The 19,704-nt window shown below is 38.9% G+C and overlaps 1 protein-coding gene across 2 annotated transcripts; it reads right to left on the bottom strand.

Annotated features, from left to right (window-relative positions):
• Nucleotides 1-212: 212 nt before the first annotated feature.
• LOC120725935 (leucyl/cystinyl aminopeptidase) lies at nucleotides 213-18,522 on the bottom strand. 2 transcript variants are annotated; one of them, XM_040019044.1, is made up of 22 exons: nucleotides 18,093-18,522; nucleotides 15,990-16,084; nucleotides 15,313-15,515; nucleotides 14,453-14,564; nucleotides 14,080-14,337; nucleotides 13,789-13,979; nucleotides 11,771-11,909; nucleotides 10,975-11,109; nucleotides 10,708-10,828; nucleotides 10,441-10,592; nucleotides 10,239-10,352; nucleotides 10,008-10,139; nucleotides 9,732-9,866; nucleotides 7,754-7,914; nucleotides 7,578-7,666; nucleotides 7,265-7,448; nucleotides 7,002-7,158; nucleotides 5,973-6,157; nucleotides 4,409-4,570; nucleotides 2,750-2,890; nucleotides 2,582-2,663; nucleotides 213-2,486 (listed from the first exon to the last, which is right to left on the bottom strand). In XM_040019044.1, exons 1-22 carry the CDS (start codon nucleotides 18,118-18,120, stop codon nucleotides 2,355-2,357), a joined length of 3,108 nt encoding a protein of 1,035 aa, XP_039874978.1. In that variant the 5' UTR covers nucleotides 18,121-18,522; the 3' UTR covers nucleotides 213-2,354. The 2 variants fall into 2 exon arrangements, with proteins under 2 accessions (XP_039874978.1, XP_039874979.1); XM_040019045.1 differs by lacking the exon at nucleotides 18,093-18,522 and adding an exon at nucleotides 16,519-18,049.
• Nucleotides 18,523-19,704: the final 1,182 nt, after the last annotated feature.

Here is a 19,704-nt window from a genome sequence, read left to right as displayed (position 1 = left end):
TTCTGAGTATCATTTGGTTTTGGTTGTTTGACTTTATGTAATGATTTGGTATCCTTTCATTACTAACACATTACCCGGTCCATATCTGCATAGATATCCAGCATGCTTTTCTTTTTAACCACTGAGATCTGATGGGTTTTCAAAGTGTTTCTTAAACGTTTTTAAGCAGTATATAAACTATACAAACCTTTTGGAGGAAGAAAAAAAAAACCTTTATTATTTATATTTTTATTCAAATGAAGAGCAACAAAATGATAAAAGCATCTACAGCATTTCATTAATGTGCAACAAAAACAAAGACAGTCTGACTGGCTTTACTGCACATGTGGTCCTCTACCGTAGCCCTATCATCACATACTATGATTGCCAGGACTCTGACAGAAAATGAGACATGAAAATCAAACTCTCCGGCTGATGTAACAAGACAGTAAGGCCTTTCTAAGGAAAATGAGCCAAAATCATCAGGAGGATAAAAATGCAAGGATTCCAAAATATTTCTGTAAAGTCATAGATATAATGGAATAAATAAAGGGGGAAACTTTACTGGTAAAGTGTAACCAAATCGGTACCATCTCAGTTCTTCACAGTGCTCCGTACACCATCGTTCTCACCTGTTCACAGGAATAGTTGCATTGTCCGAAATAAAAAAAAAGACCACCATTACCAGCAACTGTGCACAGATGCCTTTGTAACAACAGTCTGTACTACTGTTTTGGACATTGTTTTTTTTTTTTTTGTGTTTTTTTTTTTTGTTTTTTTTTTTTTTTTACATCAATGGAACAAACAACATTATGACCACCAAAAAAGAGATGCAGGCCTCCTGAATGTAATGGTGATCACATTTCACCTGCCAATCATGGCAAGCAATAGAGTGAATAAGTACCGCTTTGGCTGAGGGTACAGCTGTACTTAAATAACATCTTGTTGCAAAACTGGAGGAGCTATCTCAAGACAATAAATAGTGAACATACAGAGGTGGTTAACACTGGACCAACTTTAAACATTCCTATTTTTGGCTGACAAGTAACAGCTTACTGAGCAAACTATCAACATGGATTGTTCTTCTGTATACTTTGGATACTTAAATATGCACATTAGCCCTTAAAACACAACATTCATGAGCAAATGACCTCCAGGTGTTGTCTGAAATCAAGAGATGCAGTAAAACACTTTAACCAAGACTCCTGATCAGGTAGATGTGTACAGTTCCTCTTTACACTCTCTCTCTCTCTCTCTCTCACACACTCACACACACACACACACACACACACACACACACACACACACACACTCTTAAAATGTTTAAAGTTTAGATGTTTAAAACGATACATCCAAAACGGCAAGGGAAAAGGCTTTGGGGTTGAGCATATTTACACTATAATTACAACTTTACAAGCGCATAGAGCCAAAGAGTGAGTCTGTAAAGTGACTTCATTGCAGGCAAGTGATCCAAATTTAAAAAGAAAAAAAAAAAAGCTTGTTGATTAAAGCTTGGCTGGGATTAAAGTTTGGGGGAGAGAAAGAAAGGAAGGAAGAAATGAATGTTTAGCTCCAGTGTGCACTGCCTGCTCTCACCTAAGACACAATGGCTATTATTTTAAACCTGCACTATTTTTTGTACATCATCTACAGTACACAGTGGGATATTTTTTTTCAGTACATTCATTCAATACCAACACACTGGCATCTACTCATCAACGAACAAATCTTGTAGCCCAACCATGACTAGTATAGCAAACACTTGGGATCGCATGAATAATTAGTACAGGCTGACAGGTAGATATTCTTCCAACAAAAAGACACGTGGTTACTTTAACTCTAAGGATAATCCTATCTATCAAGTAACATTAATTTAAATTCATCATTGCTGAGAAATCCCTGACAGCTGCATCTTCACATACACAGTAATATTGACATTAATCATACTATTGAGTTTATTTTAAAGTGGCCGTTTTACAGCTCACGATGAAAGGTGCCTGAGAGGTGGTTGGGCCAAAGGAGTGTGGGTGAAAGCATGATTGTCTGCTCAGGCGTGAGGTTTAGATGAGAACTGCGGAAGAGGTTTGGTCAACAGCATAAAACATGAGGAGTGTGTATTGCATCTGACGACCCCCTGTCACAATCACACACACACAATCAGATCCACCCTGAGCTATCATGTACAACTTACAGGACCAATCTCAAAAATTAAAACAACCTGTCCAACCAGCTAGAGCACAACCACTGATTAGCGCTCTGGTCTGGATGAGGGGAGGTAAAGGACACAGTCCTAAGATAGTGCAAATACTGTTGTTGTCTCAAAGAAACAGCCCAGTTGCTTGTTACTGGGGTGGAGACTTGTTGGAGCATCCGTGTTACAGCCATTTTTGGAGTGTAGGCAGGTTCCTGTCCATCCAGCGCTGATTCAGCTTTATGGTTTCCAAAGCTTCCTGCACGCTCCTCATCTGAGAGCCACGCTCCTTCAGACCAGAGAAGAAAGCCTGCACCTATAAGACATCAAAACACACAAGCTCAGCTCACGAAACAAGTACACTGAGAGTCAAACAAATGCATTCTCATAAGAAATGACTTAAGGACATACTTTATTAAGTTGTGCCTGTGTGGAGGACTGGGAGGTAACAGATTTGATGATTGTCTGGATGGCAAAGGAGCCAATAGGGAACCTGCAGCCCAAAAGACAAAATCGTTGAATTTTCAGGTGAAATTATCTCAAAATGCTTTACAAAGGGAAACTCTGAGACTAACTTACTTCTCTATGAGGCGGTCCCAGTTCTCTTGTATGAAGTCCCAGGCAAACAAACAACCAGCAAAGCTCTGACACATAGTGCTGATAACCAAAGGCAACTCCTGAGTCTGAATGAGACTTCCCCTCAGACCAAACGACAGAATCCTAGAAAGAAACCAAACGTGTCAAAAGGACCCTGATTGTAACCACACAGCGTGGGGATCAAACAATCTTTAGTATAAAGAAGTACATTTTGAAAGCTTTAAGTTGAGATAGAGGAGAATTTTAAAAAACTGAAGCCATAAACCAAAGTGTAATGCTCTTTGCCGCTCTCCCTTAAAAATGTGCCAGAAAACAGAACATAGTATTACTTCAAAATAACTGGGAAGTCTGTGGTAATTACAATTCCCAGATCAAAGTGAAAATGCACAAAATCTTCATTTGCTGACTTCTTGTTGAAATCTAGAAACATTTTTTATACTTTCACTCCTGTATACTAATGCTGGTATTATCACAAAAGGCTTAACAATACATCCTATTGAAAATTCAGGGGAGTTAATGACTTTACTGTAAAGCCATCCAGTGGGTCGAATTGGACCCTTTGGTGTTTGACACACGTTTGACACCACTGCCGTACATCTCAAAGGTTTATAACTATTATATTAACAGGTTTTAAAACAAATAACTTCTAATATACAAATCTCAACCTTTTACTAACAACATTTTCACGACTTGTTAAATATCCATGATAAATAAATGCAGATGTACAGAGAGACAGGGCAGTGTCTAGCAGATGCTGCGATTCACCAGTCACATCAATCTATGATCTATGTCCCTGCTCTCATTTATGATCACAAGCTCTGAGTAGTGACCAAAAGAATAAGACCGATGCAAGCAGCAGAAATGATCTTTCTTTGAAGGCTGTCTGGGCTCTTCCATGGAGACAGGACTCAGTGTAGAGCTGCTACTCCTCTGTTTTGAAAGATCCCAGCAGAGGTGACTAGGATCCCTTCTGGGCCCCTTTTGGATGAGATGTTTTGTGCCTGTCCTACCAGTAAGAGCCCCTGGGGCAGACCAAGGACATGCTGGAGAGATTACATCTGGGAGCAACTGAGTTTACACCAGAAGAGCTGGTGGAGCAAGGTCTGTGCTTCTCTGCGTAGGCTGCTGTTTATTCACACCCGCATGGATGGAAATAAATGGATGGACTTACTGAAAAAGACATCAGCTACATTCTAACATAATCTAGCATCCCCAAAATACAGTCTAATCAACTTATTGAAGATCAGTTTGTTTAGATGTGTGGGGCACCATTATACATTACAGTATAATGATGCCCCAAACGCAGAAGAAGTTTGAAGTAATTTAATAACAGTTTTCCACCTGCTGAGTCAGTAAACATCAAGACTGCTTATGCCAGAAACAAAAAACAAACTATAAATACTTCGCAGGGTCAGTAACAATTTTTACATGTAAACTACAGTAATATAACTACAGCACTGACAAGGTGAGTAACTGTGAGACCTTGAGTATGTCAAACTTTTGCTCTGGTGGAATCAAGTGAAGTCATTTTAATGGCATCGCAGGACTTTGAGTTGCAGATGAAATTAATGGGCGGGGAAACGGACTTTGTTAAAATAGCGCATAATTAACAAATGCAAAAACAAAAACAAAAAAACTTACTGTACTAAACGTTGTGGGTTCTGAGTGGATGCTAGGCCCTTTAGCATTTTCCGCTTCTCTGAATCGTACGTGGCATGCACATATATGTTGAAAAGAGCGTCCCAGGTTTCATCAGACTGGCCAGCCACTGTAAATACAGTCTGCTGCAGATCACCGGGAATCCTATGACAATAAATACAAAAGAAACAGACTTTTACTTTTGCTACTCAATTCTAATTTTCTGATTCCATTAGGTCCCATCACCTTCCATAGAGATTGAAAATGTGGCGTAAAACCGCAAAGGATTCTGGGTACAAGTGGCAAGCGGTACTAGCACACGCAGGCTTTCACATGAAAACAGTCACACAGTGATAAAAAGAAACAGAAAGAATGGCAAGATGTTGTTGTATTATTAACTGCAATAGCCGGTTGCATAACAGCCACGGGAAGCCGACGGGTAAAGAGATCAGTTGTTATCGGATTACGTTGTGGAAGAGAAATTGTTTAAGCCATGTTTCCGAAGTAACAAAGAGCCGACGGATGACCTGGATTGCAGCCATTCGAAGACCAAATATAATAACACTCCAGTTCACATGTTAGTCTGCTCCAAGCATTTCCATAAAGGTAAGTCTTCTGTTTAACATGATTGTTGATGTAGGTTACAAATAAGTCTTATATTGATTTGAAATGAATTCGTTGCGCTATGCTGCTTTGTTCACTGTGGCTTTGCGGGCTAATATTTGTTGTGTTTTGTAGGAAAACCAGCCTACAAAATGCTGGAATGCAGACTGGGCACCCTCTATCAACCTGGGTCATACTGAGTTTAAAGCTGCTACCACAGCGGGATTTGATCGGTTAAGAGAGAGAGAGCTCAAAACAGCCATGAAAAGTCCCACATATATGTGCCCAAGTGTTGTATTGAAGCAATCAAGTGATGAATAACTGTTTTCCAATATGTTGTTTTAATATGGTTTTTTGGCATTGTTGATTTGTTTTTCACCGAAGCAGCTAATAAAGCATGATGGAATACAATGTTGCGTCTTTCCTGTAAGATTCTATAATAGAATGAAACAATAATGCCAGTTATAAATAGAGACAATGAATTGAATGAATTCTTATTTTATTTCTATTAGATCTGAAAATGTTGTGTAATACTACAACCTGAAATGACAAATAGATTGCGTTGGCCAGGAGATAAAGAAAAAAATGTAATAACAGCTGTGAAATGGAATAGTCCAAATCACCAAAGTAAACTGGACCTGGGCTTGTTGTAGGGATCTGAAGTTTTTAAACATTTTGTGTGCATACACTCACCGTCGTTTTGTACACAACAGTTTTGGGGGCAAATAAAATGCAAGTAGGGATTAAAACCGCAGAATTAATGATTACCGGTGCTGGAAATACTAGCTCTTGATGCAGTGTTTTGATTTTGTTGCCACTCCTACCCACAATACAATGCGCAAAAGTCACGTGGTCTATCAATCTCTATTTCTAAAATGATGTTTGACTAATACTGTTCACCGTGTTACCAGCTTGAAACGAAGCAGAGTAAGACAATGAAATGTTTGTTGTGCTCTGGACGTACCTGAGGGTACCATTTGACTCCATGTACTTTTTGAACAGGGACGTGGCCTGCTGGGTGCAGTTTTCATCATTCAGACTACAGGCCATCTCCAGCAGAGCAGAGCGCAGCTCCTGTTTGGACACATTCTCTTCTTCTTCCCATGTTTGTTTGGCCGTCAGATTACGAAATTTTCTCATAATAAAATTCTGTCAAAAAACAAACAAACAAAACACATTCATTAGCATGATAAAGCCAAAACGCAGATGAACTATCAAAGATACGTTATGTGTTAAGTGTCAAATCAAAGTCTGATTTTTTTTTTAGCAAATTAAAGTTTTATCACGTAATATGACGTAAAAAAAAAAAAAAAAAAAAAAAAAAAAAAGAAGTAATGTTAAAAGATGTAGATTAATAGTGAAATTAAAGAACGTCATACTGTCCGTTTTGTGAAATGTAACAATTGTGTCAATCGTGTTTACTGTTGAAGTCACTGCTGCTAGAAGAAGCAGGAGGAATTGTAAAGTGTACAGGGCTATACTCTGCTCAGATCCAGAGAAATGCGGCAAAACTGATCAGAAAACTCTTAACAGTATAAATGGATGACAAACCAAAGTACATTGCAAAATCAGTCCAAGAAAAACGAGACATTCTTCAATGGCCAAGACATTCACCTGATCTCAATCAAATAGAGCAACTTTTCAGTCAAACTGAAAAAGAAGACAGAGAGACCCACAAATAAGCAGCAGCTGAAGGTGGCTGCAGTAAAGGCTTAGCAGAACATCTTAAGGGAGAAAACACACCAACTGGGGATACCTGTGAGTCCTAGACTTCAGGCAGGACTGCAAAGGACTTTTAGCCAGGTATTGAAAACTACCCTAGATACAGCTAATGTAAAGTTTTTTATTAAACCCCCTGAATTAAAGATTCAAGTCTGCACTTCAATCACATCTTGGCAGTTTGATTTAAAATCCATTGTTTGGGAGTCAGAAGCAAAACTTTAAAAATTCTGTCTTTACTGAAAATCTAATTTCTTGGGTGTGAGTTCAATACCTTCATGCGGGCTGCAAGATTAGACTCCTGTCTTTTTTCAAGCTGTCGGTAGATATTATTGAGCTGTAAAAGGGCCTCTGTCACAGGAGAAGTCTCAGTGTCCGCTGAGACATATTTCAGTAGATTTATGACCTGCAGGAAGGACACACGTCCCAATCTAGTGACGACACGGGACAAACGAGGAACAGCGGCGCATCAAAATGAAGCAGAAGAAATTTAAAAAAAGACTTTCATCACTAAATACAATTAAAAGACTTTGATACCTGGAGAGAGCAAAGATGTTATGTATAAGTGAAGCACGGTCCTCGTGTGTAAGAACACTGACATTTGAGATCAAAGCTTGAGCAAGAGCAGACCAGCCATCCTTTCCGTAGTCCACTATGTAGAAGCCTGTATTTTTGTAGTTCAACTTCAGCCAAGTTACATTTTTTGACAGCTTAAATGTGTCTGAAAATACAAAAAAAACAAACAAACCCCAAAACAAAACAAATAAACACATGAATACACTTAAAACTTTTCATTCGAGAGCAGCTCAGCCAAGGACAATTAGAATAGGTTTCTATTTTAGTCTTTTACCTGATTTATTTTTCAGAGTGAAAACCTGTCTGCACTCAGGGGTCAAACTACAGCTGTCGTTCACATACGTCACTGGAATATGCCACAAGCTAAACAGAGTGCACACTACAGTTAGCATGGTGGTGTCCTTATGATTTATGTGTGTCTGTCTGTCTGTGTGGTAATGTGTAACCCACCTTGACGTATGCGTGGTATTGTCAGATGTGAGCAAGAAGTGCTCCTGTGCGAGTGTCACCTGGTTTCCCATGAGGTTCACAGTGACCAGTGGGAAGCCTTTCTGTGATGTCCACGATGTCATCATCTGCGATACATTCATGTGGTGCGTGGACTTATCGGTCTGAGGATAGGAAGGGGAATATTTGATCTGTGTGTGCAGCCAAATGTCACGCTTTCATTTTTTCTCCACACATGAGAATTAGTGTAGAAGGGGACTCATATTTTGCAGCTATATTCTCAAAATTTGTGCAAACAATTACAATTTCTAGTATCCAAGTGGCAACATCTCTTTGATGAACAGATCAAAGATAAACTCTAAACTATGAGAGACTTGTTGATCAAGTTGTTAGCATTGTGGCAGACAATAAGATGACTAAGCAAATGAAAGCATCAACTTTAACTGAGGTCATTAGGTTGAAACACTCTTGTCACAATTATATAGTCTTTGCATCTGTCTTGTGCTCTGCCATCAAAAGGGAATAAGCAAGAGAACAAGCAAGGGAACCATTCTATGTAGAGCATATTAGCTACATTTGAATTATAGGTTGACTGCAATACCTCAGCAAAGAGTAAACAGAATAAAAATATCTATTAAAAAAAAAAAGAAGTTCTAAATAATCTCCATTATGAGACTATTTACCAAGTTAGAAAACAAGGTAATATAACATATCTATATTTAACAGGGCTATTTTCAAAAGGCCTTATAAGAGCCTACTCAGGACTCATATGTAATCATCTGTATCTTGCATAGTTGCAATGCTATCCACTAACAAAATCTTTCCTTATATGCAAAGACGTAAACAGTGTAAGTACAGATAAAGCACTTGTAGTTGCTGCTACAGTAGATTAGAGCCCAGCAGGCATTATCTATTTACTATTTTGATATCAGCAAGTATAATGTTGATAGATGACAAGTAAAAAAAAAAGTAAAGCAGGGACAGGAGAAACACTCTTTAACCAGGTTATGAGTGTTGGTGTTACATAGTTTGTTCACCAGAGGGCACTATGCATCTTCCTTTTGGTAACATGGGTGTTTGGAACTAGGATACATCCTGGTGACTAATTTTCTAGCCGTTTAAATGAGAGAGAAAAACTTTGTTTACTCAACGAGCCCAAAGGTCAGAACCTTCTTACAAATATTTCATTTGTATTTTAAGGGCAGAATGAACCCATTAATCATATTTCTTATTAGACAATCATGTTTTAAATGTTGCTTAAAGGTGCGGCACTTTACATTCTGTATAATGTTGTAAATATGCACAATATCAGATTAACTTACAGCCTTTGGCTAGCCATAGCAGAACTAGCAGCAGTAGCCTCAGTTTCTTCCTGTCTAGCTTCTACACTCCAGTTTACTCCAGTTTATTCTGGCAAAGCCAACCTACAGCTGCTCATGCTTTACTATAAAGTACTACAGATAAGCGCAGGCAGCACTCTGGCAGCCATCTGTTTTACTTTCCCCTCGTTCATTTACAATTTCCTTTCACGGACACACAGAGAGGTGTGTGCAGCCAACTGTAAAGGCTGCAGTCTGACAGTGCCCAGTGGTTGTGTAACATCTTTGACAATATCTTACGTTTAAAAAAATAAGAATGCTACATATAACCAACTCCTATTTCTAGCAGCAACGTTTGAACTTCTAGTCAATTAGTCATGCACATCTCTTAACACAACAACCAGCTGATCCAAGCAGATTTAGGGAGAGTGTAAATGAGTAAATAAATAGGCGTTGTGTGACAGAAAGAAAAAAAATTTGATTTTTAAATCAACAAATATTGGTATTGGTCTTAAAAATACTGTATTGGTCAAGCTCTATGGTAAATTTTACCAAGGCTACATTTTGCCACAATCACACTTCACAAAGGGGAAAAAAATAACCAGCCACTGTGTCAGTAAAAACACACATATGCATGAACATAAAAAACACACCACTAATACCTGTGTGAGGCTGTTCCAGAGGTCATCAGTGTCTGTATTTAATCCACTGAACTGTTTGAGATATTCAATGATACCCTTTCTGAACTGTTGATCTCCGGGGAAGGAAGCATTCAGCATTAGAAGAATGGATGCACCCTGGAAGACAAAGAATAATAAACTAGCAATAAACTATCAAGAATTCATGTGAGGGTCACTATTTCCTTAACTAAACAGCTAGAAATCAAAGTTAAGTGAATTAATGAAAAGCATGTGATGTACTTATAAGTCAGAGTTTACCTTTTCATAAGAGACAGAGTCAAACATCTCCTCTACTTGTTCTGTTGTATTAACGTCTGTCGACACAGGGTGCGAGGAGTTTAGTGCATCTTTGTCTAGGGCTCTGAACCGCACTGAGAGGAATAAATTACCCTGCAAACAAACAGGACATACTGCATATGTAGGAGCACATAACATTATCTGATTTAAAACTATGACAAATAATTTGGCAAGCTATACGGCAGAACGTACAGTTTCCAGGTCGGGCGACACTTCCTGCAGTGACATGTACTCCATGTAAGTGGCAAAGCCTTCATTGAGCCACAGGTCATTCCACCATCTCATAGTCACCAGGTTTCCAAACCACTGTAAAACAAAACAAAACAAAAAAAACATTGGACATGTGAACATATTCACTGTTTCTTTTCACAGATACAAACACAAACAAAAGTACCTGATGAGCAAGCTCATGTGCTATGACAGAAGCCACCACTTGTTTTTCCAGGAGAGAAGACTCTTTGCCCACTAACAAAGTGGTTTCCCGAAAAGTGATTAGCCCCCAGTTCTCCATGGCTCCTGCCAGGAAGTCAGGAATAGCTACCAAGTCTGACACCAGAGAAAGACAGCATATGGGGTTGTGTAAAAACGGGACAGGGGGAGAACAGTTACACAAGGATAAAGCACAGAGTGTGTATAATTAAATATCCATTGGTTTACTCACCTAGTTTTTTGAGAGGGTAATTAATGTCAAAGAAGTTATTGTAAAACTCCAGCAGTTTAGAGGTTATGGTCAGAGCATACTCAGTGTGCCCATTTTTCTCTGGTACAGAGTAGACTGACACCTAACACAAACAATAAAATGTATTTATATGTATACACATATATATAGTTTATCAACAACAGCACAGCCTCACTGAAAAATACATTTAAAAAAAAATATTTGCAGAGGCTGAACTGAAACAGAAAAATATTTCTCTGCTAGAACTACCTGGGTTTCTGAAACATTTTTGGTGTTAGGGGTGAAGTCAGCAACGATGAAGGCCACCAGGTAAGTGCTCATGTTAACACTGGTCTTTTCAAACTCATCCTGCACAAGGCCATTGGAGAGGTTTGTGGATTTTGCCTGAAATACACAAAACAAGGATGTATTGAAGTCCTCTGCAATAAATCAGTATTGTTGACTTATTGTGGATGAATACAGCAGTGCAGCACACCATCTGGTAGTATTGACTGTACCCCCACCGTGACCTGAGAAGCCATAGTGGTTACAAGAATTACAAAGTCTTCAGGACAGGATATTATTATAATTATGCTTTGTAAACTGTGGTTACATAGTGACAAAGCACAATTGTAAGTTTACTGCAACTGACAGTATCTTAAAAAAAAATCGAAACTCCGTGAACTCTATAATACAGTGGACAAACCCATCATGTAAGCCTCCTCAGAAGAAAGCATATTTCATTTTCTACATCCAAGCGGGTATGTAACAGCTGGCATTAATTTAAAATTGTCACCATTCAGCATCTGTACAAAAAAAGAAGAATCACTTCTTCAAAAGCCAAACCTCTATTAGGATGTTAAACTCTCATGCTACTGTAACCAAATGTAATTCAAACCTTGTGTCAGTTTTCACACATTTAAATCTAGTCAGATACTGCCAAAAATAACAAATGAACAAGTGAATAAAAATAATTCAACCACATATGAATGAAGCCTTATAAAACACTGAGTAGAATGTTTCAACCATTAGTATCATAATGAAAAACTCATTCATTTTAAATTACCTTGGGCATGTTTGAAAGAGTCATGTAGGTTTTTTTTCTGCTGATTTTAATCAGGAATGTCGCTTTGAAAGCTGGTTCATCAAAACAAGGGAAGGCCTTCCTGGCCGACAGTGGCTCAAACTGTGTTGCTGCTAGGACCCTGGGGAAAAGAGGGGGTGAACATGACCATGCTGGAAATGTTTAAACTCCATAAAACATTTTCTTTCTGTATTTGTTATTTTTAAAGCACTCATTTGTTAGACTGTGGCGATGAGATGAGCTGACTCCATAGTCTGTACTTATGGCAGAACCAATTCAATTGTTCCTATATAGCACCAATTCACAACAATAGTCGCCTTAATGTGAAGTATATTTTAACTGTAAGACCCTACAGTATTAGAAAAAAACTCCAACAAGACATCCCCGTGTGAGCAAACACTTGACAACAGTAGGAAAGAAAAAACCCTTTTAATAGGAAGAAACCTCCAGCAGAACCAGGCTCGGGAAATGTCAACTATCTGCCAGTTGAGAGTGAAGGGAAAGGGTAGACAGCAGAAAGAAACAGGTCAAAAGGAAAACTATAAGAGAAAAGGCAGGAGTTTTATAAGTACTAATGATTAAATGCACTAGTAGTGTATAAACACACAGGGAGTGAAAAGAAATGAGTGAAGATGAACTTGTCAGTGCATCATGGGAAGCCCCCAGTAGCCTACGCTTAGTACAGTATGAGTCAGGGTCATTTGACCCAGGCTTGACTGTAATCTTTATCAAAAAAGAAAGCTTTGAACCTAATCTTAAAACGTAAAAGAGTGGGAGAAGCCGTCTCTCTCTTCAAGTCCAAACTGGGTGCTGGTTCCAAAATACACGGACCTGATCGATGAAGCCTCCGATTCTACTTTTAAAAACTGTAGGAACCAAAATTAAACCTTGAATCTGAGAGCAAAGTGCTCTAATGAGGTGATATGGTCCTAAGAGGTCTTAAAGATAAGGTGGGACCTGATTATTCAAGGTTTTGTATATAAGGAGAAAAATTTAAAATTAAATTCTTGTGCCAATAAGAGAAATATGGTCTTTCTTTCTAGTCTCACAGCAGCATTTAGAATCAAATGAAGGCTTTTCGTGGACTTTTAAGGACAGCATTACAACAGTCCAGCCAGAAGTAATAAATGCATAAACTAGTTTTTCAGCATCATTCTGACAGGATGATTCTAATTTTAAAGATCTTGTGCACATGAATGAAGGCAGTCCTATATATTTGCTTGATGTGCACACTGAAGGACAAATCCTGGTCAAAATGACTCCAAGATGACTCACAGTGTTACTAAAGGTAACACTATGAGGCCATCTGAAGTAAATATCCTGTTAGATTTTTAGGGCTGAGTACAATAACCTCAGTTACATCTGAATTTAGAAGTAATTTAGGCCTTTATGTGTTTATGACATCCCTGTAATTTAACTAGTTGATTTGCATGACCTGGCTTCATGGATAAATAACGCTGTGCATCATCTGCATAGCAATAAAACTGTATGCAGTGTTTTGTTATAAGGTTGCCTAAATGAAGCAAGTATAAAGTAAAAAGTATTGGTCCCAGCACAGAACTCCACGACTAACTAATTGGAAATCTATCCAACAGATATGACTCAGACCACTGCAGCACAGTTCCTCTAATACAAACAATATGTTCTAATATCTGTAGTAAAATCTTGTGGTCAGTGGTAGCAAACACTGTACTGAGGTCTAACAGGACAAACGCAGATATGAGTTCATTGGTTCATTGCCAAAGGCCATTAGAAGATGTTTCATAACCTTCACTAATACTGTTTCAGTGCTATGATGCACTCTCAATCTTGACTGATTAACTAGTCTAGTTAACTAGTCTTTCAAGATTCTTTGAACTAAAAGGAAGATTAAAAACAGTCTATAATTAGTTACAACAGCTGGAACAAATAAGAACTTTTTAAGTAATGCCTTAATTACCGCCACCTTAAAAGCTTGTGGTAAGTAGCCTGCTAATAAACAGCCAATGAGCAAGGGGTACCTTTTGTTTCCATCCTTATCAGTGTAGAAGCTCTTGTAGAAACCATCATATGCGTTTGAGAAGTTGGCAGAATATTCCATTGTCAAAACACAGTACTGGCCTGCTTTCAGCTCCTCTGAGAAATTAACAGCTAACTGCTGTCTGGGTTTGTATTCCAGTACAGTCACATCACTGGCCTGCCCATCACCCAACTGGAAGAGAGAAAGTGTTAGTCACAGACTAGCAGACAAAAAAAAAAAAAAAAGTAAATAATTTATTCATCAGAACACAAAAAATTCTCTTCAAACCCACTTTGAAGGTTGCTTTGGTAATGTTGAGATTAGCACCATGGAATACAATGCGGTTTGTGCTGTGAAGTATAGACATGTTGATAACAGTTCTGCCCGTGAAGGTCATTTTGTCGAGGTCGGGGTTCAGGGTGAGGTCATAGCTGAGAGGTTTTATGCTTTGAGGGAGTCGGAGCTGTGCCCATGGAAACAATTCACCATTTGTGGAGATGGGGTAGACTGGCTCAATGGGATTGGTCTTGTTTGGCTTATGACAACCTGCCTGCAGAGGATAGAGAGTTGGAGTGAGCAATGAATGTGTGACTGAGCATGGAGAAAAATAAAATGTTTTTGCTCTGAAATTGATATTCTTGAAGACTAATTAATATTTTCCTTACTTTAGTAAAGGTGCAGCCAGGTAGGAAGTAGAATACCATGGTCACTGAGGCCACTATCACGAGGAATAACACACATACAACTATGGTACGTGATGAGGGTCGTGAACATGACCTGAAATCAAAGCGAGATTAACATTACTTACACTAACTCATTTTAAATATGAAGAGGATTTCTCTGCTAACTCGATTGTCAAGTTTTGGTTAATGCGAGCTTTCATAACCGGCATTTAGACAGCGAGTATAAAAATGATCATCTTTCAGTATGAGACAGTTTGCCGGTGAAAGTTGAAGCCTTCACATGCGAAAGTTTTTTATTATGTGACAGGATGTGGTATCTGAATACAGCTTTTTTTTAACATTTACCTTATGTAGTCAATAACAGTACTTTGAGGTTAACCTGCACAATTATTTTAACTATGACTTTGCTATATTTAATGGTTACTTTTTTGATCCGGAAGCACAACTCAAACCATCTTAGACCATCTTAGCCTGTGTTGTCATTGCTGTCATTTCATTCTTGGCACAATGACATAATATAGTTTTAAAACAAAATGGAATTGTAGCCACAAGGTTTCTGACAGGACTCCTAACAACAGTAGTGTCAGAGTATGTCTCTTCATAAATATATATTTGTTTTTCAACAGTACTAACAACTCTGCTGGGCAAACAGGGACTACCAATGTTGTTGTACATGTTGTACTTTTATCTTCCGACTCACTAAGTCAAAATTTGTTTTCCAAAAATACTCAGATCATATAATAATACTAAAGTATTTATGAAGCCCTATATGCCACAGAGAAAAAAAAAATTTTTTAAGTAAACTTGCTGCACATTATCCCATATGATGAACCCTACTTTACCTTGGTGGTGCCTGTCTGGTGTAAGGAGAAGAGTTGGATCTGTGAGCAGAGCTTCGGTTCATAAAAGACATGCCCAACAAACGTGCTGAAGACTCGCAGTCCTCCTCATCGTCATCCATGTCGTTTTCCCCCAGGCCTCGCACAAGTAACCGTGAACTACGGGGTTCATATGTCACTTCATCTGGATCAAGAGCAGGAAACGTCTGGAGAGAGCATATCCAGTAGGTTCTATTATCCTCTGGTTAAATCATGCAGATTCCTATTCATTGTATAGACTTTCCATGTAAGTTAGTTAGCACGGGGTAAAATGTCATATGTAGAGGGGGTGACGAGACTGAGTGCAGAGGAATGAATGATAAAAACAATAATCAGGTAAGAGAAGAGTCCAGATAACAGGTAATGAAAGAAGATGTGTTTTAATAATGATTGTAGCTGTCCTTTCTGCAGCTGCAAAAGGATCGAGGAGCTTTAAGAGAGGATTTGGTGACTATTAGAGAATGAGAAAGTGTAAAGACTTTATCTATAAGGCTGTATGATGCAGCATCACTGCGGTGACTGAAAACTAAAACTGCATATGAAGTATTACCATGATGAAGAGATAGCATTGTCAGACAGAAGCAGCTTACAAATATTTGCCCCAATTCGCTCACATTATCAACCCTGACATACTGGCATACCGGAAAGGCTGTGGAGTCTTTGGCTAAATCCACAACATCGGGCTCTTCTTCAAACATGCTGTTCTCAATCATGTTCCTCGGCAGGCTGGCACGCTCTGTAGCACAAAGAGGAAGAGAAATCAGACAGATGCTGCTAAAAAAAAGGGAAATGATTGAAAGGAGAGAGATGTAACAGAATAAAGATGTAGAATTACAGAGTAGCAGAAGAGACTATCTGGCACAAAGAGCAATGTTGTCACTGAATGCGCTTTCAACACAAAGCCACGTTTCATAAAGTGCTCACAGAGTTTTTGCAATTTCCCGTTAGAACACCTTCTTCAGTATTTCCTGCTTCTTTTATCTACACAGAACAGGTTTATCAGGTTGTTGAAAGACTAAACTGCAGACATTACAAACCTGGAATAACTTCTTCTTCACGGGGAAAAGAAGTGAAAAAAGTCCCCAAATAGGAAAACGCTAAAGCAAAGACTACTCATCACTAGACCATGTCACATGCAGTTTTTAAAGGCACGCATTTCCTCAAACTAACCTGCATATGCAGCTTTATGACAAGAGAAGGCCTTGTTTTACAAACTTTAAGTCACTGCCTGGAAGCCAGACTCTCCCCACAGTAATTCCTGAAACAATCAGAGGCATGTTCAACTTCCTAATTCAATAACTAAAGTATTAAAATGCTGAACTGTGCAACTCTGCAGTTTCAGCCCCACAGTCCATTCATGGTTTTACAGCCTAAACAGTTTTCACTTTCCATTTCATGGCTGTAAGTGGAAAGCACAGAAAGACACTGAATACCTAAAGTGTTTACTCAAAAACAACTACAGCAAACAAAGATGAGATTTAACTCCCAAAGAAAGTCAGCAGACCAGAAATGTCACAGGTGAATTATTTTGCTCCTTGTGTGCTACAGTGTTTCTGATATGACAGCGTGGGCCGACACAGTCTCTCTGTCTGGACCACACTGCTGCATGATGAATATCTATAAATAGGTTAGGAGCTAAGCAATGGGCAAAGTGGAAGGTCTACAAGGGTTTATAAGAATAGCAGCGACTAAACACGTTAAACAGATATTTCATATGAGCAAAATGACATTCTCAGAAGAGAGAAGTGGTTATGGTGATGGTTATGATTAAGCAGGATAAATGTAAAACACCCACAGGTCTGTGTGTAAATACACTAAAGCAGTTTATCGGCAAACTGGGGTTTTCCTGTTTATGCAAAACAAGTACAAACCCAACAGCAGACTCACAGAACTACAACTAAATACGTGCCTGCGTTTGGCAGGTGTGTCCCCAAGTAATAAAACACAGAAAACACACTGCAAAATGGCTCACTGTTTAAAGTTTATACGAAGGGAGAATATGTAAACGTTTTAACATCATTATCTGATGAAAATGTGATTGCGAAATACAAGTTTGGTCTCAGAAAATCACAAAGTCACAATCAAACCTCCTTACATGCACGCAAAGATACACAAAAACAGGAAGTCAAACTACAGTGATTTTGCTGCTGCTGCTACTTTCCTCTGAGCTGTTATAGTGTGTACACAGCCCTCTCTTTTGTTTGCTCTAATAAAACAATGCACGTCCTGGGACCATAACAGAGGTTATAAACAACATGAGCGGCTGGGAGCGTGACTTATCGGCGCTCCACGTCAGGAGAAAACACAGCAGCTATCAAACCAAGCACACTTAAATCGAGCGAACAGTGCTGCTATGCTGTTACAGATAACTTGAAACGTAACAGGGTGCTGTGTTAACACAACCTCTGTTCTTAAGCTGTTAGAAATGTGTTTCACTATCTTTATTTCAGTTAAAATATTTAAGCAGCCCACTGATTGATGCTTATGGGGAAATGAAACTCGTATGCAAATGTAAGTGTCATGTCACGGTAGGACTATCAACAATCAACAAGATCGATTCTGAGAGTAAAATTAAGGAAATTACGCAGCAAAGACAAAGCTGCTTTAATACAGTTTTTAAAAAGTCAATCGCAGCATGTGTCCTCGGGTAAATGTCACTCCCAGCCAAATGTCCCGACAGTTATTAGCTGGCCTGCTGCTGCTAGCTTGCTCTTTTACTGTACCTTCTGCCCGTGTCTACTTACCTGAACTGTTACTGTCAAACAAATCCATGGTAAGATATCTCAAAAGATCTTGTCCCGTCCAAAACAAAAAAATTGGGAAACCTCTGCACTCTCAAAGACGCTAGACAGCCGAGATGATTTTATCGCTGGCAACAACCTACCGCAGGCTCCCTGACACTACACTAGCGGTAGCTAACTACGTAGTAGCTAGCCTGAAACTAGCCAACTTCTGACAATTGTAACCGACTGAAATACATTCAGTTAGCTAACGTTAGCCGCTTTCCATAACTTTATCGCCCATAGCTGTTTATTCAAGTTAAAAAGCGAGTAAGGGGCGGTTGTCCTTAACTAATACACCTTGAGCTAAAAACACATGAACTACTCTTGCTCGCTAAAACGCTCGGCAAACAACAAACACACGACCAAATGACACTTTTCCTCCTCTCCGATCAGTTGTTGACGACCTCCCGTCAAATTACAATACTCACATCTGATTGGATGTTCCCACCGGGAGGTGGGGCCACGTGCACGACGGATGCATGCGCCCCAACAAAAATAGTTTTTTTGGTTCTCCTGAGAGAACGACGTTCGTGTATATGGTAAATACAGCGTTTTTATATTCTATTTTGGATGTGTATGCATGTTTGAGTAAAGTGGGGGAAATAATTATTCCATTCCCTGTTGACTTCCAAAGAGATGACCAGTGCCTAAATTTTATGATAGTTTCATTTTAATCGCGAGAGACATAATATCAAACTATAATCAAGAAAAACCGATAAAAGTTATACGTTGATTTTCATGTCATTGAGGGGACTATTTGATCCCAAGCAAAACAAACCCTTCTTGACAAGCACAGCAGTAAGATGTTTTTTGGAGTTGGTCAGCAGGTTTGTTCTCTCTCCTTTAGGGTTCTTGGTTGCTGTTTTTCAGCTCCCTCCACAGATTTTCTGTAGGACTGAGGTCTAGAGACTGTCTAGGCAACAGCATGATCATAATTTGCTTCTTCTTTAGCCACTCCTTTGTGGACTTGGTGGTATGTTTTGTTTTGGTTTTATCATCCACAACCCATCTTTAGTATTCTGGCTTAGGGAAGGAGGTTTTCATCCAGATTTTACAGTACATGGTGCCATCCATCAACCCTTCATTGTAGTTAAGTTGTCCTGTACCCTTAGCAGAAATGACCCCAAATCTTCTCTGGATCATTTAGATGTTCACTGGCAAACTTAAGACGGCCTGTACTGTGCCCTCTTGAGCAGGGAGACCTTGCAGGCACTGCAAGATTTCAGTCCATTACAGTGTAGTGTGCTACAGACAGTGTTCTCTGTGACTGTGGTCCCAACTGCCTTCAGATCATTAACAAGCTCCACGTTTTGGACTATGTGTGTTTTTTTGTTGTTTTAGTATAATAACAACAAATAAAGATTTATGATAGGACAGAACTTAAATAGGAAGTTACGATGATGATTATACTAAACAGTGGCGATGTGGTGGGAATAATAAGCTTATATTTCTTCCTACTCCTTTATTCTCTCCCTTGTTTTTGTCGTCATGCTATTTAAATTGTTTTACTTTCATTTACAGCCTAAACCCTAATGAAAGGCATTAAGTATTTATACCAAGACCCTAACATAAT

The sequence above is a fragment of the Simochromis diagramma genome, unplaced genomic scaffold (assembly GCF_900408965.1).
Source record: "Simochromis diagramma unplaced genomic scaffold, fSimDia1.1 OVJJ01000822.1, whole genome shotgun sequence".
In the NCBI taxonomy this organism is placed as follows: domain Eukaryota; kingdom Metazoa; phylum Chordata; class Actinopteri; order Cichliformes; family Cichlidae; genus Simochromis; species Simochromis diagramma.
Note: the sequence above shows the minus strand (reverse complement) of the source record. Positions and strands in the feature narration are given on the sequence as shown.